The sequence below is a fragment of the Rhamphochromis sp. 'chilingali' genome (genome assembly GCF_963969265.1).
Source record: "Rhamphochromis sp. 'chilingali' genome assembly, chromosome: 2".
In the NCBI taxonomy this organism is placed as follows: Eukaryota; Metazoa; Chordata; class Actinopteri; order Cichliformes; family Cichlidae; genus Rhamphochromis; species Rhamphochromis sp. 'chilingali'.
Genome location: NC_137930.1, coordinates 62,721,361 through 62,747,486, shown reverse-complemented (window position 1 = coordinate 62,747,486; position 26,126 = coordinate 62,721,361). Strand labels below are relative to the sequence as shown.

Sequence of the window (26,126 nt, the reverse complement as noted above, 5' to 3'; positions counted from 1 at the left end):
TGCTTTATTTCCCCCCCAAAGGGAGGGAGTATGTAAACCGCTCCATTTGTCTGTCTGTTAGCAGTCTAGCATCCACAGTATTACAGATATCATGTTCAGGTTTTGTGTGATTGTAGATACCAATAACAGCTCAAGCTGATTTAATTGAGGTGAAAATCAGGTCAAGGTCACAGCAAATGTGAAAATCCGTAAAAACATTATATTACTAATAATTATTTTTCAGGTCATTCTCAAACTTCAAAACCATATACTAGGCCTTGGGGGATATGAGTGACCTTGACCTTCATTGGTAGTGCCCAAGGTCAAAGTTGGGCTTTGAAAAATCCAAGAAACCATATCAGATATAATATATTATATGAAAAGGCATAGAGAGCACCAACTCTGCTCCAATCATATGGTTAAAGATCATAAAATACATCATTTTAGTAGTCGTAGATTAAAGGTAAGAGACATTAGCTTGTTGTTATAAAAGGAGGCTGCAGCAGGCATTAAAGTTGCTGTTCGAGGGGAGTTGCGCTCTCTCAGTGCTCTTGTTTGATTTCAGTTGTGTTATAATACAAATTTAAGATAGTTTCACCTTCTAGACGTGCTGTGTTATTGCATAGAGCTACTGCAGGATAAGCTGAATCAATATTATTTCTATAGGGAAAACAAGCAATCAAGAGTTTTGATAAATGTTAGGATGGTTCATTGCGTTTTTGTTTTATTTTTTAATTAATAATCAGCCTGAAGTTCGAGCGGGGTGGTGTTTTTGGCTTCTGAAGGAGGCATGGCAGAAAAGTTTAAGAAGCGCTCTGCCAGCCTGTTGTACTATTTTTTTTTTTTGCCTGGCTAACTTGAGTAGTGATGATCAGTGTTTGAGCTGGCTTATCAGAGGAAGAGCAGCTTTGGTTTACTTATCAGGCAAATGGATACTTGTCATAGCAAGTGTAGTGTGATATGGCCACTCCTCTAATGCACTGTGGGGGTAGGGTTCATTTTTGTTGTTGTGGGGTTTTTTTGTTTTGTTTTTTTAAAGCTATTTACTGATAAATTGCAGACTGCCAAGAATGACTGAAACTCAAACTCCTTTCATCAGTTTTTCCTTCTAAAGATAATGGCGCTCTGCTTCTAGCTGCATTGTTGTTGTTTTGTGTTATTTGGGGGGGATTGTGTGAGAACAAACAGCGCAGCACACCAGGCTCTCTCGATCCATCTCTCAGAAAATGTCCGCGGCTCAGTTATGGATGCATGGATTGAAATCGAAAACAAAATGATGTTAAAAATACAATGGTTTCCAGATGTTAATCCCCCTGCTGTGTTTTGCAGAAATCCTTCTGTGTATGCTCCATTTCTAAGTGTAATGGAAAGCCATATGATGTAGCTTAGCAGGACGCTTCAGCCATTTATCATTGTTATGAAGGTTATCATGGGACTTTGCTCAAGAGTCCTTTATTGCAAGTGGTGTGTTCGCTCATGTTTTCAGCGCTGTCATACAAATGCATACATTCCACATAGTGAATATAAGTGGAACCTTAGTCATTTAGCTTCTGCTGAATTCGATTTATATACCCTGCTGTAACATAGTAGCTTTAAACTGTGTATGTGAACTGTTTTCTCTTATCACAATTTTACAAATTTCCTCTGTTTCGTGAGAGTGTGATATGTTGTAAAAGGTACTTAGTCTGTAAATTCTTGCCTCTACTGATCACATCGTGAAGCGTTTTGCTGAAATGAAATGCTTGTAAATGTCATGCCCTTTAGCAGGGCAGAGCCTGGATAGCGCTATAGCACAGGATTCTTGCTCTAACTCACAGCCATGTAAGAAACAGTCTTTAAATAGTACAACTTGTGCTTCATCAATTTGACCATTGTTTCAGCTCCTGTCACTGCCCTTGTTTATGCCTTGCTGCTAGTAAATAAATAAAGACAGAAATGATTCACTGGAGTGAATAAAGATCTAATGTCTTCCACTTTGTCAGCTCTAGTGTGGGTGTAAGTTGAAGGGCATGGGCTTCACACATGGATAAGCATAGCTATAAAAGCAAATACAACGTACAAGAACGACAGTGCAAATCATGAAATTGGCTATATTTTGTTGTGTTGCATTGTTGCCTGCTTTCTTGCAATTTGTATACATTTGTGATTGTTATCGCTTGCACCACTTTCTCTCAGTGGGTGTTAAGTGACTGCCAATTAAGATTCAGACTTAATGAAATATGTATGTTGGGTTTTGTTTGTTTTTCACACTGATTATTGTTTATATGTCTTCCTTTTGTTTTAGATGTATTTGCGGTGTGACTCATACTAAACCACTGTTTTGAAATTCTCAGCTTTCCCATTTGATCTTGGACAAAGCTAGCCTCCTCACAGAGGTTATTTCGGGTTGTCACAAAGATATGCAAAGCTCAAATTCCTATTCTCTGTACTCAGAGACCTCAGTTCAGTAGGTTTCGATGTCCTCAACTGGCTGTACTTTTGAGGTTCAAGAAAAGGCCTAATGTTTCAAGAATTTAAACGAGGCACCCTTCAGTCTCAAACTCAACTTGCTGTTCTAGTTCAGTGGCTACTGCACATTGTGCCTTGGAAAGGAGCAGAGGTGCCAACTTGAGCCATGAAAATCTTGTTCTTTGTCTAGGAGGACACTGGACAGGTGGGTTGTTTTGGGGTTATTTGTTTGCCTCCATCTCTTAAAATACCTTTTGCATTGATTTTAGTGTCATTACTGTGTTTGCTGATATGTAATCATTAGGGATGTAACAAATTTTGCAATAGATATTTTTGAAGCCACAGTTCTTACATCTTCTTTATATTGTTGTTAAAATTATTGTTGTTAAAATTCATCCCACTCTTCTTTAATCATCCAATTACCTCCATGTGGCTAATTAACATTACCAACTCGAGCACATAGCTAATTAGAATATTACGTATGCACAATGCCAAAGCTATTTCCAAACCAATCTTTCTCAAGCTAAATATACACACAAGCCTCTGCAGCACAAAATGTGATGTTGGTTTAGAAAAAATAAAAGATGGTTAAACAGACGCTTAGTGTATTTTCTGCATTTGAAGTTTACAGCAGTTTTTCTCCCAAACATCTTCTCCATGCCTCTGTTGTTAACATAATGAGAGCTGTACGACGCTGGCAATGGATCACAGCAAGAGACGACAGGATTGTGACACAAGACCGTAGACATTTGCATCACAGATTTGGTCTCGGTTTCAGAACAGTTACACCCTTGATGATAGATTTGTTATTTTTTGATTACTTCTGGTTTTCATTCTCCTCTGTGCTTTTTGCTTTTCAAAGCTATTTCAGACTGAATGTAAGTAAAGGCATTTGAAATGCTTTACTTACGTTCACATTTTTCTTGATAAAGTCTCAAATCTTGTACACGTGTTAGAAGTAAAGATATCATACATGACTTGGCTGTCTTCGCTAACATTGCTTTACTTGGCAAAAAAATGTAATATGCGTAATAATATGCATTTATAGTTAGGCAAAGCTCTCAAGCGTGTGAGTATCTACAGCATTAAAGACTGACAAAAACTATTTCAGCATTTAACATTAAAGATAATGTGACTGGCAAGAGGACCAAAATGACGATACTTGTTTCTACTTGGGACTGTTACAGTAGCGTTACTGTCACTCTTGATTAAAATGTTCACAAATCCTAAGGAAGACTGGGAAAGCAGCTAATTTTATGAAATAAAGGTGTCCAGCAAGTGTGCTAAACATGGGGCACATATGGATTTTAGGGTGAGATTATCATGTATAGTCCATCTATGTTTCAGGGGTTAGTAAAAGTTATGAGAAAATAATTAGTATAAAAGGAATGTTCCCAACGTTGTCTGCAAATATGCGTCAGAGGGGGGAACTCGTGTTAGTTCATGAATTTAGCTACAAAGTTGGATGTGATGAGAAGGTAGTTGCTTTTTATGTTGAATTACATTTCTAGAAATATTTAGAAAGATCAATTACCATAGTTTCATTGTAAAGCAGTGTTTGCTTAGAATACCAATGGTTTCCTCAGTAAATGAAGACACAAATTAGAAATACTGCCAAGTATAAATGATAAAGGAAAGCAATGATTTATTCCATTTAAGCCCATTGTGTCATTTTGATAATGCAAGGACAACGTTTCACTTGAATATGAAAATCTTTTCTTTTTTTTAATATTTGCTTAATTAGAATTTGCCAAGAAGTCAACATATGGGCAAAATTGTCAAGTAGAAACATGATTTAGTATGAAATGGATAAAGCTTCGAAGGAAAAAAAGCAACATGGACTGGCTCTGATCTTTGTTGCCCTCTGGCAGCTCTGCATTAAAAAGCAGATACGGTTGTGTAGTGCAAATCACGAGCTGTTTTAACACCTCCAAAAACCACCGTAATGAAGATTGTTCAGCCCAGCACCTACAAATGCCATCTACCACACACAGAAAAAAATATGACCCCCAGATGACCCCACTAACTTCAATAGGAACAAAAATTGATATAAAATAAATTGGGGAAAAGCAAAAACCTTTCTTCTTTGACAAAGTAAATTTAAAGTTCTAGGGAGAATTCATAAAACTGAAAGAGGCTACGGACCATCAATCTTGTTATAGCACAATTCAAAAGCTGTTATGCACGATGATGATATTATGTATATGCACTTGGGATGGGTAACCTGCATATCACCATTAATGTTGAACGCTATACACAGACTTTAGAGCAAAATATGCTTGAATGACATTTCTTTGATGAAGGATTTTGTCTGTTTTAACAAGACTGTGTCCAGCTAAACTGTCTGTTTAAAAATATTTGATGTATTATGAATAGGGATATACAATTTGGTATCAGATATACTTAAAAATTCAGGACTGGATATCGGGAACAACCTGCAGATGTATAAGATGATCCATTCAATTCAGGTTTTAATGTTGTTAGCATCAAGTCAGCAGCAGCTAGCAGGAGAGCAAACCTAGCCTGGAGTGTGCCAGTAATTCCCCATGCCCCCTGGTGGGTTGTGAAGGTACTGCAAATGGGCCCAGTAATAACAGTATGTACAGATATGTATTTGTATAAATATATTTATTTAAATAAAAATTACTTAAAAATGTTAATAGGAGGTCCACTGGCAGGTGGCCCAAACATTGGCCTTAACAGTTTTTTGAATACAGTTTTCAAAGAAATATTTACTTTATTTTATGATTTGATTAGAGTGAAGATTTAAGACATGATGGCCCCTAATGGGATTTTCTGTTTTTTAAGTGGGCTGCAACACTGTTGACTTGGCTGGAGTGTGCAGAGGGACTTAATATAAGATAGAAATTAGAAGCATGTGGGTTGGAGTAGCACATTTTTGGAAGCTTTTATTACATTGACAGTAACATAATGTGTTGTTCTCAACTTGATTAAATATTATTTCACTTCAGCTGTCTCTTAACAGCTCCACATGCGATGTGTGTGTGTGTGTGTGTGTGTGTGTGTGTGTGTGTGTGTGTGTGTGAGAGAGAGAGAGAGAGAGAGAGAGAGAGAGAGAGGAGATTCAGGAAAGAAAGTAGCACCATTGTAAATGTCAGCAGTATGCAGTAGCCTAATGACTCTCACTCTCTCAGTTGAAATGAGGCTAATGCAAGTAAATTGGATGAATAATGGCTGTCTTAAACAAGCTTTTACTTATTATTTTACAAATGAGTGTGAATTTAGTAAATTTATGCTAATGGATTATTTTAATGTGTTTGTGTTGGTCACATTTTATTTCACAAAGTTAGTAAAGTAATGTTTACGTTGAGCCTGATGTTGTCCACACATCTCTTCCTCACTGTGAGGCATAAAGCTTAATCCAGAAGGATGATTCTGTTTATCTCGACGTTGCTTACGTAAAGCAACATTGAGATGAACAGAATCCACCTTATGGGATTTTCTTACATGAATAATTGAGCATGCATCAAGATACAGAGCTTATCAATTTCACACTTATGTTGGATTAGTTCTTGGTATCAGCAGATCCCCCAAACTAAGTTCTCTATATCGAATCAGAAATGGAAAGAGTTGGATCAGTGCATCTATTTATTGTGTGAAAAAATTCTCTAAACAACTCGAGATATCATTGATCATTAAACAAAACAAGCCTGTATCAACTATTAAAATTACCTGTACTTGTTAAATAAGTCTGAAGAATCAGAATCTAATTATATTTTTTACATTGCACTTGGATGTGTCAGGTTAAAGAATGATAAATGAAAGTGAATACGCAGGGAAAAATGAAAAGGTGATTGGTGTTTTAAGAAATGCTGTGCTATGTGGCTCCATGTATTTTAAATGGCAAAAAAAGGTGTGTTATTGACCCTGAGTGGTAAGGCAAAGCACAATCTTGACACCAAAATTGCAGTGTGCTGCTAGATTACCGGCGACACACTGAGTCTGCTGCACTTTTTCAACCCACTGCAGTGTGCTGCAAAATGCCAAACGGGGTGCAGCCAAGGTGAGAAACAACACTGCACCTCGAGAAAATCCTATAATGATAAAAAATGCGCAACGTCCTGTAATAGTGTAGGAAAATGTGACCGTTTGTAATATGTGCAGTCTGAATCTGTCACTTTTGTAAAGTGCAAATAGGAAGACGACAGTGATTTCAATAAGGGTCTCAACATAAGGAGAGGGAAGAAATGTATGCACTGAACATGTCAGTATTAATAGTGGCAGAATCACCGGGGGGTGAGTGAAAGACAGAGAGTAAAGGGATTAAAGTGATGAGAGCTGAATGGAAATGGAAGTGGAACCTATTTACTTCAGTTCCTGAGAACTAGTGTGACGGAGCCTGACAGAGGCTGCTCTGGCATCAGGGAATTCAGCATACATTAGGCAATGAGGAAAAGAGCAGTGGGCTGAGTTACACCCCGCAAATGAATAATCCAGGAGCCTCACGGAATCGTGGCACTCCATAGCAGGCCACTGTCTGAGGAACAAGCCGGAGGGGACAGCTGGAGGCTGGAGTTGTCTTTTTTATTGACCTTATCACACACTCGGAGTGGGAAGATAGAGATACAGAGGTGTGAATGTATCAGTATGTGTTGTGTGTGCGTGCACAGGTGTTTCTTCATCATTCTGTGATGTTCAAATGAGAGTGTAAGGAGTTTTTTCTTCTTTTCCCTTTCTAGTATTTTGTTTTTTATGCAGTAGGGTTGCATCTTCTTGCTATATGTCTGGAGGTGCTGACAGCTTCCATTTTCCTGAGCCAAGTCCTTGATGTGAAGGGCACATACTCGGCAAAGGACATTTTGCACATTTCCTTCTCAGTAGTCCATCACTGTTGCTGTACACCCACAGCCCCTCTCTCGATGCTTCTGTCTCTCCTTTTGCATCCATTGATAGATTGACTGATCTGAGTCTATGAAAAATCAATAGGACAACCTTTTGAGTGCTTGTCACATTGATTTTTCATGGGCTATAGCTTCTGTGCTAACAAGTGGGGTTTTCATTCTTTGGGAAATTGTGCTCCTTCGTGACCCTGCAGTAAAAAGATTGCAGAGAAAGTCACTGCGGAGCATAGGGCGATATTAACATAAATAACTAGAGGTGGAAGAGCAAACTATTGCTTCTTGCTTGACCTGAGTCAAGTGCAGTTTGTGTGTGCTGTTCACCTCAGATCAGGACTGCTTTTAAATTTTTAATGACATGGCAATCATGGTGACATGCTGCCTCAAGGCATAAACTAAAGGCCAAAGCACACAGGTTCCACTTGTGCAGCCCAACATCTTGAATACTAAACAGTGTAACATGCTCAGTATTTCAGACGGTTTGCAGTTGCATTGATGTGTTTTCATTTTTAACTCGCTCCAGCATTTTTAGTCTTTCTCTTCATTTGCATAATGCTATACTTCATTGCCTCAGCTCTTTGTCAGATGCACTCACCACGGTGGCACGTTGGTTTTCCATAGTCAGAGCACTGATCCTGTTCATCTCTTCAGAATGTCTATTTACTTTACCCTTCTCCCGAAGGCTTGAAAATTAACCCAGTTTGATCTCAGTCCTTTCGCTTTACGCTGAAGTTGTTTTCATGTATCATAACATCTTCTCTTGCTTTTTGCCCATGGCAATAGGAAGAGACTCCCTGTGGCCCCAGTTTTAGCAAAGATTGTTTGCAAGTGCATCTAAATGTGTGTTATTCCTTCACTCCTCCTCATCTTTTTTTCCTGCATTCTGTCACTGTCTTTTACTGTCTGGCTTTATTTCTTGCTCACTGAATGGTAACAGCAGGATTTTGTGGAGTAATGTCTTGCTTTCTTCACCCCTGGGCTTGTCAGACAGTTGCTTTGTAATATACTGAGAAGTTAACATTAGATTACTGATATTACCAGTGTTGGGAGAAACCATTTGCAAAACAGATTTGGCTTCCCCTTGACTACATGAATACTCTAGACACCAGTAAAGCATGGAGAGTTGAGCGTATACTGAATTCTGTTGCTGTGTTTATGTAATCAAGACAGGGGTTTACAATTTTAAAAGAGCTTAATGGGCTAAATCTCACATTTAAATAGAAGGCAAGGAATGAACAGAAATATTAATTTTTTTCTCACATACACACAAACACACACTAAGATTCACTACCTCAAATGCAAGGTCCTTTTTTTATCTTTTTCAATCTCCCATTCTTGAGGTCATAGCCCGGAATTTTTCCTGTGTGTGTGCGCGCGCTTGTGGGTACATATGTGAGTTACTCTGAACACCAGCATGTTTGTGAGTTTGAGATGCCAGCTGAATGTAACACTGCTTCTGTTAGCAAGGTCTGGCTGAGTGATGATCTAGCTGTGTGTGTGTGTGTGTGTGTGTGTGTGTGTGTGTGTGTGTGTGTGTGTGTGTGTGTGTGTGTGTGTGTGTGTGTGTGTGTGTGTGTGTGTGTGTGTGTGTGTGTGTGGTTTTGATAAGGGACAGTGCAGGGAGAGAAGGCTTAAATGCAGAAGATTATAAAAATCCAGGCTATTTAATTTTTCGGTCTAATCTAAGTTGGAATCCATTGCATCAAGACATGAGAGATACTGTATGGAGATATATCTTCATCTTTCCTTTTTTTTTTTTAAGGAAATAGTAATTTACAGAGCCACAATTGTATAAGTTTAGCTTTATGGTACTATTGACAAAAGGTCAGGAATCAGTAGGGATTTCTCTGCTCTCTTAGTGATGCATGACTTTTATGTTCTCCTCTTATACATTTCTTTCTCATGCCTCTCTTTCATTTTCCTTTTTATTACATATTCCACTGTGCCTTACTCTTCCAGAATAGGAATAAGTCTATCTCGACACATTGTGATTTAGCATGTCTTCAAGGCCTTGTTGCTTTTCCTGCAGCTGCTCATATATAACTCTTCTTTATTTGTGCTGAAAAACATGTATGTAAACCCATTTTCAGTGTCACAGCTTTTATTCTGCCTCTGTCTTATTACTTCAATACTTTTGGAGAGATGGTCTTTGTAGGTATTTTATTTAAATGTTTGCTTTTTACCCAAACAATTAGCTTTTTTTCTTTTTTTGTGGCTTAGCTTTTCCCAAGACGACAAATCTCCCGAGCTCTTGAATAGAATCGAAGCTAGCAATGTGCAGAATTAGAGCAAAGATGCAAACAAATAATTACCCTTCATTTGAAAACACTCAATTAGCTTCTATTAAAGTAAAACAATGAGTTACTCCCACTAAGTGGAACCCCAGAGTTTCTGCCTAATTGGTACAAAAGATATCCAGCCCAGTGGGCTCAGTGGACGCCAACAATATGACTGTTTTAATAGCCCAAGGGCAAATATCAAACAAACACACCACACCAGCACATTTGCTGCGTTTATACAACTAAGCAGCTAAGAAGCTAAAGACCTATTAAAAATTCAAACCTGAATCCAGACCTATGGGTTTGGTTTTGTGTGTTTTTTAAGTGAATAAGCAACATAAATGAAAGGAAAGGCAACATATATATAAAAATAAATAAACCAAAAAAAGGAAAGAGAAAAAGAAGCAAAGGAAAAAGGGCTGTGGCAATCAATGTGCCCTGCTGTGTCACTGACATTTTAGTCTCAGATGCGCCACAGAAGCCGTCTGCCAGTGCCTTCCTACAGAATAGAGCACTGTGTGTTGCTCATATTTATGTGCCTACTGAAGGATTTTTCATTAAGGTTAGTAGCGTTATATATGGTATCACAAGCTTTAAGGTACGCAGTGTTTAGAGTGAATTACTACTATTACTGCTGTGTCTCTAACTAACAGCCACTGATGTCAGTGTTTTTCTTTGAAAGATGGGTTTGATTGATGCCAATCCCAATAAGGTTGATTTGCCTCTATGCACTTTATCTAAGCTTAAGGGAATACACTTAATATGGAACTCTGTCAAAGTCAATCTCAGCTTTGTTGATTTTTAAGCTCTGATGCTAGACACCAGAGGCGGCAGACTCAAGTTGCTAATTTGAGGAGTTGGGACTTGTTTGACCAAATCCGATTAAAGTTTCGACTTGCGTTCGTGAATATAAAATGTGACTTGTTATTAGGCCAGTTACTCAAGGACTCTTTATAATAACTATTAGCAATTTTATAGATATTGAGAAGTTAGATTCTATTTTTGAAACACGATGTCTGCTTCAGCGTGGCAGGTCGGTAGAGACAGATATCATAAAGAGGGTTTAGAAAAACTGGAGAATTTGGATTTAAGAATTGGATTATCAATTAAGGTGCTAACAATAGAGCAAAGTCTGCAGCTCAAAAATCAGACAAACCCATTCAGTTCCACAATGGCTATATTGGTATATGGGTATATTCCACATATAATGGGATGTGAACTCGCTGACTGGTGAAACATGGCTAAAAAATTGTTTCTAAGCTCTGTTAGAGCTGGCTTTAAATCGATAGTTTCCTGTGTTGACCACAACCAGAGATGTTAATGAAAAAACAGTTAGGATTGTAACATCAGTTTTCCATTGAAATACCAGTTTCACTGCTGTTACAGTCACTCTGAAGTCAGTGTTTTTATAAGTGTAAAAGCATCGTGTCGTATAACTTATGTTCAAGTTAATCCGAAATTTGCATATGGAGCATCTTGGCATTATGTAAATAAGCTTAATAAAAGTCTTACAGTAGAAGTTTAGTACACATCAGGTAATAACCTAAATCGCTTCTGAGCAATCAGAATTTTTTAATATTGTAGATAGATAGAATTTTGTTTCGAACGTGCAAATATAATGAAATGACAAGATAAAAGAAGAAAAAAAACATAAAAAAACATCAAGTTTTCATGAATATCTCTATGTCTACACAACATGTGTGCTTAAAAAGAAGTAGGAGGAAGTTTACTGAAGTCAAGTTTACGCTACCTAAAGTAGCTAGACTTTAGGCAACATTTCAACAACAGAGCATCAGAAAAGGGAGTTTTACCACAAGTATTATCTTAGCAGAGATCACCTTATTCCTAATTATGATGCACTATTTTATGATGAGCAAGTTTTCTGTTCACCAAATATCTAATCGCCAAGAAATATGCGCATTTGTTGTTTTGTAGGCAATTCTTTGTTGTTGTTTTTTTTTGTTCCTGATCGTTTTATTTAAATAGCTTTTAGGTTTAGCATAGATTAGCTCCAGATTTTGCTAACAGTGCTAGTCATTCTAAATGAATAGCTCTGAATAGCTTTTTTTATTTCAGTTAACTGAAATATAAACAGATTTCCCTAGCATTTCAAATGTCTACTTTTATTTCCGAGTCCTTACTAAGATAATACGACAAACCAATCTTGTTGCGTTCCAAAAGGGTGTTAATACAGGGAAGGTGGAGAGTGCCCCCTGGTGGAAAAACAATGTAATATTAACAGCCATCAGGATCAGAATACTTTATTAATCCCTGAGGAAATTATGTGGTCACAGTATTTCATATACGTGGTTGAGGAGTGTCTTGCTCATATCTTCTTTACTTTACTAAAATGTTCTTTAACAGCAGTTATAAACAAAGATACAAACGTATCGGCAAATGCCTAATATCAGCCAATACATTGGTCTGGTTCTACTGTGAGCCCTGTAAAACATGACTATGATATGTATTCAGTGTATTTGGCTTTGACTTAATACAAAAAACAGTTTAGTAGATAATCAAATGTTAGGTAATGACCATCATATCTTTTGTTTAATGTTGTATGTTTGCTTTCCCTTTAGCGTCTTTACATCTATAAATTCAGAGCCCTGCTCTACTCTTTTGTTTTGTAGGAACGTTGTTATTGATTGCAACAAAATGTCAAACATCAGTAAGATTTATAAGATGTAGGCATAGCAAACCTATTTCCATTACCAGCAGTGGAATTAAACTTTAAAGCCCTGAATCTTTTAAATAACTAAAATGTGAAAGCTGGGGTAGATCATCACAATCTCATGTGTCTTGCTTGACCTGAGCCAGACTGTAGCAACTTGCCTGCAGGGGGGGGGGGAAAGGGACTTTAGTTTGACTTGCATGTGACTCACTTCTACCTCGGCTAGATAGTGGGTATTTGTATTCATTGTCCATGGAGAAGGCATGTAATCACAGGCGTACACACATTCATACACACTGTATTGTGGGCTGGAATCCACACACATAGTCTCATTCTCTACTGTTTTCTACGCTGCCACCTCTCAGAAAATTGGAATTCTTTTTAGTCGTCTTGCAGAATTACAGTTTTGCGATAAGAAAAATTAGATTTTATTGTGTTTCTCTTCCATCGTCTGTCACTTGGGACAATCAGGCAGTGTCAGGCACGAAACAAATTTCACACACATTTCTGAAAAAGTACAATGCATAATTTTATCCTTACTTGCTTGATGAGAATAAAATAAAGCCTTCCCTCGTTTCAAATCGGTTTGTAACATTGGAAAGTTGCCTAAGCACTTGTATGCACATACACCGCAATGTAAAATAACGCTAGGTTACAGTCCAGTGGAAGCTTTCTGCATTTCACTTTTTCAGCACCACTGATCCGATGCAAATCCTTTTTGGCCAGTATCAACCTAACAACTGCTGCTGGAGGTGGAGAGAACCAGGCAACCACTATAACATGGACCACAACAGGACACAGCAAAGGGGAGACCGGAGAGATACCATGAGCTTAATTTCAGTCACCTTGAAGTCTTAACAACCACTTTGGATGATAACCTGAGTAAATTGCTTGAATTTCCTGGCGTTTTAGAAAAGTACTTTAAGTAAGATAAGATAAGATAAGAGATAAGATAGAACTTTATTAATCACTCGGGTGGGTTCCTCTGGGAAATTCGACTTCCAAAAAAAGCACAGCAACGACCGAAGTTACAGAATTGTTATATATATATATAGATATATATATATATATATATATATATATATATATATATATATATATATATATACACACACACACACACACACACACACACACACACACACACACACATATATATATAAATACAGAGACAAATATAAATAAAATATACAAAGGGGATAAATAGAATAAATAGGAATAAAAAATAAAAATACAAGTGAATTGCACATTTCAAGTATTGAGTATAACCTCTGTTATATGACATCCTGCGGTAAACAGTGCTTTTTCACTGTTATTGCCTAACGGTGAGTTGTAGTTAGACAATCTATCTTAGGCAAAGGATTATTAGAAAAATCAAAATCTAAAGTAAAAAAGATGATGTGGTGAGTGGGCTGGGGAAAAAAAATGATGACAAGCCGGTTGATGCCTCTTTGGTGCTTCACATATCTTCCAGACTGACAGAAAGCTTTGATAAGTGATCTTAATGTCAGTTGCACTCAAAACTCTGCCAACATGTAAACTCCCACATCCGTCTGTCTCACACAAGCGCACACTCTTGTAAGTTCAAAGTTAAATTACAAGCTTGAAATACTTGACATTCACATCAGATGAACCCAATTTAGACAAATCTCAGTTCATAAATAATTTCTTTTTAAAATCAGTTACAGAATGTAACAAAGAGTCCATGCAGATTAATATTTTTCTCTGCTCAAACTTAATTACCTTAGCTTGACAGAACTAAGATGGATCAATGTTGACGTCTGTGCCCACAGATTCACAGATGCAGTCCTTCACATGAAAGCTCACCACATGAAAGAGTGGTCGTATTGTGAAAGTTGCATTCACTTGAGCTTTTCTGCACTCTCTCTGTGCTTTTTAATTCGTTCTTATCACAAGTTTGTATTTCAGGAGGTATTTTCTAAGTGAATTAATCCAAAATGAATGGCCTTAGAATCTGCTAAGATTTACTAAGATAAGCCAGACCTTTAAGCTTTTAAATTAAACATTAACAGTTATGTCAGTATCAGCATATCCTGTAGGCTGTTTATCAAACTGCATAATGCAGAAAAAGACTCTTAGAGGCTGATTTCATCATAAAGCTTATCCAGTAGAGTGAGTGAGTGTAATACATCCCTGAAGAATTAATTAGTCCAATCATTTGTCCTTCATGCATATATATCTGATATAATATCTGCATCCACTCTGCAATTCCATTAGTGGTCAATAATTTTAAGTTATTTTAAAATGAAGTACCGTAAATGTCGGGCTATAAGCCGCTACTTTTTGCACAAGCTTTGAACCCTGCGGCTTTTAGTCAGGTGCGGCTTTTCTATGGATTGTCCGTGATTTTTGTCATATCGTAAGACGATTTGTTTTGTGTGTTCCGCTGTTGTACGGCACTACGTTGCCTGGTGGAAGGATCGGGGTTCAAGAGTGGTATGTTAGTCACATGTCCGTCCGCCAGGCAACGTAGTGCCGTACGAAGTAGCGCGAAAAACAAACTTCAAAGTAGCGCTACGCATTCAGCGGGAGGCGTGGATGATGAGCGGCGATAAACTTGCAAGTTATGCCCAAAAAGCAAGTTATGCCCAACTCCACCAGTGGATTCTGACAGCGTGGAAAAGTGTGAAAACATCCACGATCACCAACGGATTTTGAAGGGCTGGACTGCTGCATGATGGAGAGGAGGACATCGCCACGGCCCTTCTTAGGGTGTTCGACTCTGACACTGACAATGAGGATTTCTTTGGTTTTGAAAGTGACAACGAAGGAGAGAAGAAGAGTGGATGACGAAGCCATCCTGAGCCTGTTTGTATCCGACACTGGAGAAGAGGACTTTGGTGGTTTTAGTGCGTAGGAAGAAGAGAAAGATGGTGGTGAATGACTGACTTTTCTTCTTGTTAAAGCTGTGTCACTGCACCTGAGCCTAAAAGGTAGTCCGAATCTATTTTTCTGGTGTGCTGTAGGCTACTGTTATGTACTACATGTGCAAATATGTACCCATAACTTGTTTTTCAAAATATTAATAAAAGTGATGTCTCCAAACAGCCATCTCTTTCCTGACAATTCCCTTTGTGCATATTCTCTTACATATGATAAGTCAACATTGAAACACCTGCGGCTTTTGGTCAGGTGCGGCTAATGTATGTACAAAACAGGATTTTCCCCTGATTTTAGCTTGTGCGGCTAATATTTAGGTGCGCTTTGTAGTCCGGGAAATACGGTAATTTAAAATTTACTGACACAGTGTGTTTTTTTTTTTTTTGCCTTTGTATTCTTTATTGAACACACTTGAAGACTTGAGATGTTTCAGGTTCCCAAAACTGGAATGCTAATGTAACAGAGTGGACTTTAACGTGGACTGGGGAGGGAAAATATGGTGTTGCACATTGCACGAGTTTTTACAGGCCTTCAGAGAGCCCAACACACAGCTTCAGAACCACCACTCTAAACTTTGGGTCCCCAACAGATCTAAGTGACGATTGGATGGATTTTCTGTACATTTATGGCTCTCACCCATTCGCTAGATCTGATTGAAGACGTTGCAATTCATTATAGCCCCAACACTATTGGTTTTGTTTAGGTAAATAAATAAATTGAACTTTGCAAGGGTTTTGTGTGATCAGCCATTTTCAGTATCCATTTGTTCTCAACATGCTTTTTACTGGAAAAAAGAATTTTCTTTTGAAATCTGACTACATAGATTTTCCATTCATAAGAAAAGCCTCTATTCAGTGTTGAACTCAAATTTTTTCAGTATAACTTCACCATCGTCTTTAGATTCATCAAGGCTCCGTTATAAGACCTTTAAGATCTATTAGGGGCTTTTGTTGGTTTGTCCTTGGTTCTTGTATAATGTGCTACTAATCACATTTATTAGAGTACAACATTTTTGCTGATGTCAACTAAGCTGTCTTACATTTATACCTTATACTTGCTGTAGTTTCTCTATGTTCATGACTCTGGGAAAAATATTTCTGAAGTAGGCGATGTTTTTTCCAGTTTGATGTGCAGATTAAGATTCAAGCAAAGAAAGCCCTTTGGGCATGTCTTAAAGTCATAAATTTGCAATGTTTTCTCTCTGTTCTCTCACATATCGTTTCACAATATTCTTTTGTGTGGACCAAAAACTGCATATGTGCTAGCACAGTATGTGCTATGAACTTTCTTTTATGAACAAATATAATACATTTGCATGAATATTTATAATAAGACAAAATATGGCATTCGTAGATATTATCTTGCTTCATCTTGGAATTGAGAGAATTACTTGATAAGCCAGTGGGTAGAGTAACTGATAAGAGAAATGTAATTGTTTGTTGCTCTTTGAGTCATTTTAGTTATATGCAGTGTACAGATACAGAGTTTCTTCAAGCTACACAAAGTTTTAGAAACCATGGAAAAAGGAGTGAAACACCTAAAGTAAGAAATGCATGAGAAAGGAACTTCTTGCACTGCCCAGTGAGGAGTGTAAAGGGCAGTGTGCCTCTAATACAGACATTGAGCTTAGTGTCAGGGTGACTAATGACCTACAGTGCTCTCAATTATTATTGCTAACACATACACACACACACACACACACACACACACACAAACCCCATGTGATTTACTCGAATGCATGCTTTGAAGAGGTATGACTCAGTTGCAATCACAGGCAGCTACGCCAACATTTCCGTCTCCATCTCAATTTCCCAAGAACCGAAGACTCGTGGTCTAAATGAGGACATCAGCACTCTTGAAAATAGGTTTGTCCACAGAAAAGCCACCCAAGTGCAGCTCAGATTAGCTTTCTGCCCTGCCACAATCAATGTGAAAGTGGGTCTCATTAATTTCTTTGGGCACATCTTTCATCACACCTCAATCTTGCATTATTCAGAGGCTTTTTTTCCATTTTTAGCTTTGCCGTTGCTTTTGAGGCATGGTGATTGTAAGGTTAGTCCTTGACTGTAATAAAAATATAATAAAATCAGAGTCATCATGACCTCTGCAACTATGTTAACAACAGGATTTTTAAATATATTAATATAAATTTATCTTTCTGTACACTTTTACTTTTTTTTAAACATATATATTAAATAAGTATTAATTATTGCCTTTGCCTCTGTACAGCACCACAGTGGATTTTAAATCAAACAATCACGACAAGTTTGAAGTGCAGACTTTTATCTGTAATTCATTCTCCCAGAAGTATTGCATTAAAACTTAAGACCCTGAGTCTATCTCCCACCGGGAACGAGTCCAACTTATTGCCGGCTATTCGGACCAAGTTCTTGCAGTTGTTGTATAAAGATCGAATGGCTCGTAGCCACAGGCCAGACAATCCCATACTATTGAAGCACCTCAGAGAGAACACTCGGAGGGACATGATCGATTGCCTTCTTCAAGTCCACAAGACACATGTAGACTGTTTGGGCAAACTCCCATGCACCCTCAAGTATCGTCAAGAGGGTAAAGAGTCCGCAACTGGGACAAAAACCTGCATTGTTCCTCCTGTATCTGAGGTTCGACTAACAGACGGACTCTGCTTTCCAGCACCCGGGCCTTGACTTTCCCAGGAAGGTTGAGGACTGTGATTTATATATTTTTTTTTTCTTTTCTCCCCACTTTTTTGTTCGGCCTAATGATGGCCTCATCTAGTTGCATCAGCACATCTTTGAACCTCATGTTGTGAATACAAGTTCAATTGTGAAAACTCTAATTAATCTTTCAGGACAAAAGAAATTATTTTTTTCCATTAACTGTGTATTTGTGGGAATGTCTTGTTGGGTAGCTTTCTCCTCACAAATCAGCCTTACGCTTCTTATATCTTTTCTACACATAATTGCATGCAGCGTGAACTCAAAAGAAAGGATCAATTTTGCATAACACTGAGTAATTTAAGACTGAGCGTCACTCAGTTTATGTGAAATTTATCACAGCAAGTGATATAAAAGCAAATCTTAATTACAAATATTTGACGAAGTCAAATTGGCTGGAGCTAGGCTGGCAGCTTTATTTCACTGCTGCCAGACTCTAAGCTCTGGAGCTTAGAGTCCAGCCTCCAGTCTGGACGGCCCGCAGACAGCCTGCCTGCAGAATCAGCCTGCAGCCCCAGGAGAGCCTTCCATCCTGCTGCATCTGCTCTTCTCCCTCCTCATAAACATCCATCCTGCCTGGTCGACCTGTCAAACCCTGCATCTCCCACCCCTTGCCTCCCTCCGTTATCATCCCTTCCCCCCCCCCCCCCCCCCCCCCCCACACACACACACACACACACACTCCCCTTCTCTCCCCTCTCTCTTCCTCTGCTCCACTGGGCTTGTGAAGGTGAGCCAGTCCCCGGTGGCACTACTGTACAGATTGCAATGTTTCCTCTTCAAATGGAGGTAGCTCTCTTGTGAAAACCCATGTGAAGAGGGACCGGGCTGTTTATTTTTGTCTTTTACTGCACACTTATCTCTGGGCGTCCTTGTTAATTAGTCTCTATCTCAGTCTTTGGTCAGCTGCTTTTGTCATTACAAGGACAGGATGAGGTTGTTCTGTGTGTTGCTTCAAAGTGAGGCTGATGAAAAGCACGCATCCCTGAGGTTTTAGGCCAGTTTGCTGCCACCCAATCACTTGTCCTTAAAAGCTTCTTTATGAGCAGGACGTGTGGGGGAACAATAAAAGCAGTAGGAGGAATGCTTAAGAATAGATCTGAAGTGACTCAACCTCTAATGGATGTGCCTAATCATTTTTGATAGTGTCCATCTGTGGTTCTGTAATTGATGTCTTAGGGCAGGTGCTTTCCTGGTACACTTCTTTGTCTGACATCTATAGAGCTGAAGTTTCTTCACCTCACTTCCCGATTAATCTCTGTTCTTTTAAGTTGCTCTGGATTTATTGTGTGTGTGTGTCTGTCTATGTATCATCTTTTATCATTTTTTTCTCAAAAGCTGCAATGTAATAAAGGATTAGGCAGGTCTCTAAAAATATACTCGCTAAAGAAATTGTAACACGTAAGTTATGTAACGAATAAAACACAGATCTCTAGGGCACTGGACTAAAATTCTTTTGTGGTGTTTAGAGGACTTCTGTGCCTAAAGTTCATGTCATGCATTATGACTGTTGATGAAATATTGTTTGTTTTCGTGTAATCTTTCAAAAGATGTTCACATTTCTACAACTCAGTGAAGTAACAAATGTTTATTTAATCTTAAATATGGAAAAAAGTGAGCCTGTTCTCAGATTTCGATTTGAACACTACCCTGTACATTTACTCATGTGCACATGAATGCCTTGGTGAGAACAGGCTGTTATTTGGCCATCCTGTTGCTGCAGGTGAACTGATTGCGCTTCCCCTATGTGTCGGTGCAGGTTTTTGGAGATTATTATCACTTCAGGCATCACGCCGTGGAGAAGAGAGCTTTGTCTGGCCACAAGAGGATGCACATCAGACTGCAAAAAGAACCACAGGTAAGACTGTTGTCAGCACTCGCACAGCTTATTGTAGCACTTCATGTTGGCAACAAAAGGCCAAAAGACAGATTGGATTGCACATAGAGAGTGGGTATATCACGAGAGAAAAGGGATGTCAGAATCGGTGACAGCTTGTCAAAGTCTTTGCACCGGTCCCTTCCATCTGTCCCCTGACCCAATCCAAAGTAGCTGTAAATATGCAAAACCACCCAGCACAACAGCTGGGAGAGTCTGTTATTAGCTGAGCATTTTCAGTAGTTTTTTTTTTCTTTTCTTTTCTAATAAATATTTTCATTTACATTTTCTAAAACGTAAATGCCATTTTTATATATTTAAAAATCGCATTTGTGGGGCATCTACTAATCGGAAGGCTGGTGTGTCGATCCCTGGCTGCTCCAGTCTGCATGGCAAAGTATTCTTGGGCAAGATACTGAACCGATGCATCCATTGGCGTGTGAATGTAGCTGAATGCTAGATGGAAAACACTTGAGCATAGTAAAGGTGCTTATGTGAATGGGTGTGAATAGTGAAGTAGGCATCTTTTTTCTAAAGTGCTTTGAGTGCTCGAGCACAAAAGCGTTATATAAAAGTCATTTACCATATATAGATGTGATATTTACCCGATATCAACCACCATTTTAGAATTGGTTCACAAAATCAAACTTTCTGTGGACCACATATAAAAACCAAAGTGCCAAAATTGGGAGATTTTTTTCTTCTCCTTTTCACGGATTATGGAATAAGCAGCATCATATCACCAGACCACTGTGTATTTGTACTGTTCCTGAACAATAAAACAGCATCTACTAACCAGTAAAAAAACCTAAATGCGCTTTTGCTTTTTCCCTGATAATAATGTTTATGTTCTGGCTAGAAACAAAATTGTCGGTTGATGTTAGAAAACACTGATTCACATTATAAACCTTATATCACGCTCTTTATTATAGCAGAATTTGCATCTGCAGCCAACAGATCAAAGCACATCAGTTACAGAGAAAATAATACTTGCAAAAATGTGAAATGCTTTTCTTTAAGCATGAAATGCTAATTAGATATGACATTTAGAGATCATTACAGCACTGCCTTCTGAAGGCAAAGAGATATTTACTAATGCTGCAAGCATTTTAAAAAAATCAGATTTGGGTTAAACTATTAAGTAATACACAGGAGATTTTTTTTTAACCTGTCTTGGCAGGAAAAGGAAAAAGGGAGAGAAAATAGGAGAAACAATACAAATAAAGCAACAGAGCATGAGTAGAAAAACACACTGGGTCACCAAATAATGTACCTGTAAGAAAACACATACAAAAAACAAACAGCACTTAGAGGGGAAATGCAAACCTACGGGAGATTTTTAAGCAAACACAGCAGATATAGTCTTATTTAGTTTGTGTGGCGGAAAGAACTGAGTGTTAAAGTGCTGATATTCTACAGTTTATTCTAAAAATGTAGAAAAGATAAATGTGCAGTTACCATTATCAAGTGGACATAAGTAGATGACTGTCACCTAAAGAGGTGAAACCATATTAGATCATAACACTTCTTTTATTAAACGTCTCCTTTTAAATCTATTTGTGTATGTATATGTGTGAAATAGGAATTATTTAAATTAACCTTTTCAGCTTTTGTATATTAAAATAAACCCTGGATGAAGGCTTGCAGTAAGCTGGTGTGAAGTCTGTAGTATAGTAGTGTGAATTGTGTGGCAAAACCTGTTTGAATAAAACCCCATCTGTATACATGGGAATTTATAGTAAAACTATGGCTAAATCTGCCATATATAATGTCATTTGACTTCTCTACAATAAAAATATTTCTCAGAATGTTTAGTAGCTTCTAAAAAATCAAGTACCTCACATTTCAGGGACCAACAGAAGTACTGCATCTGTGCAAATGTCTGCTTTACAGTTCTTCTATTTTCAGTCTTACTGCTAAAAGAGTTAGCCATTTGTTGCTGCAGTGTTTACACTGGAAACAAGGGAGGCAGCTGAGGTAATTGCTGCTCTAAAAGCATCTTCAGAGCTGCCGGACTGGTGCTAAAAAGTAGGCAGTTACCCAGTGAGAACATCTATAGCAAGGTAGTTTTGCCAAGTGCAACCCAAGGACTAATCTGTAGCTTTCCTGAGTCCAAGTCATTCCAGCCGAGGAAAGGACTGATGTGCTCTGACAAGCTCTGAGGCCCCAAGACATCATTAGTGGGATATGGTGACGTGCACTGAGGCCAGTGGTATCAGGGGTTGGGGTAAGTGGATGACAACAAGTCTCTGAGAGCATCCAGGGAATCTGGTTGCTGAGCAGATATCGGTACTGTGGCTCTCAAATTCATAAAACATAGTTTTCAAATCTAAAAAAAAAACCCCCACACACAATTAAGTAAATTTAGCACAGGCAGTGGCAGAAACAAGGGTTTTATTAATCAGAATCAGAATTATTGTTACTGAGGAAGATTTAATGATGTGTAATATTGGATTTTGGGTGCAGAAGGGACCGAGCAACATTAAAACCCAAGTGAGAATCTGTCAATAGAAAGTTGATATGTTCCTAATAAGTGGCTTGAAAGTATTAAAATAAAACAATGAGATGGACACTGAGGTGTATTATGTGCTCTGTGGGCTTTTTGCTGATACCAAATGAGAGAAAAACCAATCTGCACTTTAAAACTGCTGCCTTGACGTCAAAGCCTAAGAATTACAGCCTTGCCTATTATAAAGACATTTTTGACAAAGGAGATTCCATCTCGAGTTCATCTTAGTTGGAATGTCAGTAGTTCAAGTTAACGCAGCACTTGAACCTAGCTATTAAGGGCAGCAGATTTCTGGCTCAGGCACAACAACTTGTCCCTAGGTTGCCCAACCACCCACACAACCAGAGCAAACCTCAGGCAAAGCATGACCACTGCCAAAAACATGCCACAGAAGCATAAGTGAGTGGGTTTGTTTTTGTGTTTTTATTTAAGTGCATTTGTGTAATCATATGGTTCTGTAAGACCATCTGATCTCTGGAAAAAATAAAGAACAGTAAAGGTTTTGCTTTACCTTTTTTTTTTTTTTCAAATAAATAAATAAATAAAAAGACAATGGTTGGATTTGGATTAGTCATTGCTGAGCTTTGAGCTCGTTACAGTGTTTCCTCTCTGTAATCCAGCAGCTGTAACTCACATTACCTCCATTGTCTCTTTTCCTCAGCTCTGTGGAGCTAACGTGCTTATCACCATGCCTTTTGAATAATCACGCAGTGGCATGATGACACTGGCAGCTGCATAAGCTTACACCATAATGCTTGCGAGAGTTGTTTGTCATCTCCTCTCCACACCCCGTATCATCTTTATGAGGGAAAGAATTGATTTGTTTGGGGCGGCTACTGTTGGGTTTCTTATGAACAGTAGTGTAAGGCAGCGTGCACAGTGTCCTGGCTGGAATTTAAACTACATCTGTTTCTCGTACAGTTTTACTAGAAAGTTTCACTCTGGCTGTAAAAGTATGCTGGATTTTTAGTTGCTATATGAGGCCATATTGGATGAGGCTGACAAAATTCTGCATTTATTATTGTCAACAAATCCCGTTAGGAGACCAAAACCAATAATACATTAGTCTGCCTCTCAGTAGTGAACTCATGACTTACCAAGCCCACTGGTTGCTACTGACGTAAATGTTTAAGTATGAGTCACAAGAGGAACAAGAGGGTGGGGAAAAAATGCATTTGTCGGGGCCATGACTGATTATTTTCAAGACAGTGCGATTCCTCCTCCTTATATTGTTTCATTTTAATCTTTTTCAAAGGCTTGAAAAAACTAAAGTGATCCAATAATTCACAAGAAGAAAATCAAACGAGATGAAGAATATCTGTTTTCTGTTCATCATGTCGTGAATATTCCTCGATATTATCTTCCAGACCCTTGAAGAAGCCATCATTGATTTACAGCACCAGCGCAATATGTGTGTAATCACCTCAAAATAAACCATGCTCGTCGTAATGTCTGGCTCACTGATCTTTTTATTGTTGAGACAACACTAAAGCTGCAGAAGGGAATATGCTTTCAGTGTCTGAAGCCTTGGATATACAGACAGTGCTTGTTAATGCAGGGTTTTTCGTGACTCAGAGTGGCCTTTCGGGGCGGACCATTCACATAAGTACATTGGTTTATGCAGGGCATAGACCATAAAGGCAGTGCGTATGTGCCATCTTATCTTATTATGAATGTTATTTCAGATTCTTATTTTATTAATTTTTCTTTATTAAAAGGATCAGAAAGTCCCATTTTCAAAAAGGAAAGAAATTCAGTTAAATCTTTAAATAAAAAAATTCAATTTCTTCTTGGATCTGGATAAAATCTCTTTAGAGCAGAAATTGTAGAAGAGCTGGTTGAGAAAATGTTGTAATAATTATTACAAAATCCTCCAATGACAATGATAAATTTAAATTTGATTCATATATATCTATATAGAGCCAATTCACAACAGTCATCTCTGTGTACTTTACATTGTAGGGTCAAGACCTTATAGTACTCTACCCGTGAGAAAAGGTATTACTTGTTGTAATTTATGATAACTGCATGAGAGGCTGCCTTCATGTGTGCAGGCTGCATTACCAGAGGCATGTAGGAAATGTAAAAATGGGCAGCTGTAATGCAGTGTAATATAGTGCATTAAGGAATAAAGGAAGACAGATGCCTTATCCACCGTTACTACTCAGAAATTGGCCAGTGGTGTACCATTCCCGCTCCAGTGACATATGCCGTTTCTTCTGGATGGTTTGTTCATTGTATTCCATCATCACAGTCCAATTCCCAGCAGCAGGTGCTGATCTTCATACTTGTAGACTACCTTTACATGGTAATCAGACTCTCACATCAGCGTGCAAACCTGAGATCAGCTTTGCAGGCTTACAAGTGCTGCTGTAAATAGATGAATGTATATTTAATATCTGTCTTTATTGAAAAGTTAAGGTAAACAAGTGTACTTTCAATAAAATCATTCTTTAAAAGACGTGTTGTCTGTTTTTCTCTTGTTGCTTTTGACACTTTTTATTGTGAAATAATTCCATATCAAGAAATAATATTGGAGCTTGTGCAGCATGGCTAGTCTGTAAAATCAATTACGGAGCATCAAAGGCTATTGACTAAATAGTTTGTGAAATATATGGATCTCAATGATGCATGAGATACCCAAAATTTGTTACAGTTTTTTTTCTTTTTTCTTTTTTTCTTTGCATGCTCTGTCTCCAAGCAACCCCTCCTGCAGTCTGATTGACACGATAGTTTCCTACAATAACAAATTTTTAGTTATTTCAGTCCTGAGCTCAATATGACATTTTCAATTTAGCTTCAAATTAAAAGGCCCCCTGTGAGATTTCCTGCTAAACAAACTAGGAATGTTTACATTCACTGCTAAACTTTCCAAAGCATACTGCAGACAGAATAATACCCTCCTTATTAACCGTCTCGTTGATATGTTTTTCATGAATATAATCATGGTGTTTTCAGCTATAAGTCCCAGCCTTAGTAGTTAGTGGCATCAATTTATTGGTGATTGTCATTTGATTAGATGTATTCATACAAATAGCAATGGAAAAAGTCCCTAAACGTATCTTTTTCTTTCCTTCTTTCTCTTTAAAGTGAGCCACAGAGCTATAGATCAAAGGACAGTGTGTCTTTTTTCACTGCTCTCTCTCTTTCTGCTTTGCCAACAACTCCAGCATGACTTCTTCTTAGTCATCAGACATGAAAACCCTCAGGATACACTGAGAGAGATGGAACAAATGTTTATTGCTCAAGCAGATTACAGTGCTAGCCCTTGTGGAGACCTCCTCCTTGTTTCTTGATTATTTCTTTGTGCAGGTGGTTGTATTTGTCTAGTCTTTGTCCTTGCCCAACACTTGAAGTATATTTTTTAATTTCCAAAGATCACTTAATCTCCAGAAATAAACTGATTCCACCTTTTTTTTTTTTTTTTTTTTTTTTGTAGTTATTAAGCGGAGGTCGTCTTGCTGAAATGTTGCTCAATTTGCAAAAGAGATTGCATTAATTATGTTTGAAGTCAGCTTTAGCTATAAATGAAATGCTGTTTATCCTGTAGTCGATGGCTGTATGCAGATTATCATGGGTGGTAATTTTGCTCCGTTAATAATGTGGCGGGCAGTGGGCAGCAGTGCGGTGAGGTCAGACATGTGCAGTTATAAATGTAATGAAATGAGATAAATGTTAATTAGTCTAGGATCATTTCAATAAGGTTAATGGCTGCATTCTCTAAGGCAAAGTTTTCAGCTGGGTTTGGAGCTTACACCCTCAGCAGCTGTACTCAACACATTTTCTTTCAGACCCCGTGCTTTACAGAAGCATATAATCATGAAGTCGAGCAAGTAGAGAAGCCTCACCATTAGAAACAACACCAACAGCAGCAAAGCGATTGCAAAATGCTAAAAAAAAATCCACTG

At 38.1% G+C, this 26,126-nt stretch overlaps 1 protein-coding gene across 1 annotated transcript in view; it reads left to right on the top strand.

Moving 5' to 3' along the window:
• The window catches only part of furinb (furin (paired basic amino acid cleaving enzyme) b), a 94,030-nt gene that overhangs the window by 23,078 nt on the left and 44,826 nt on the right, over nt 1-26,126 (top strand). Inside the window, exon 3 of the mRNA XM_080874984.1 lies at nt 19,593-19,691. Coding sequence (XP_080731110.1) covers nt 19,593-19,691 — 99 coding nt within the window. The remainder of the gene's footprint in view (nt 1-19,592; nt 19,692-26,126) is intronic.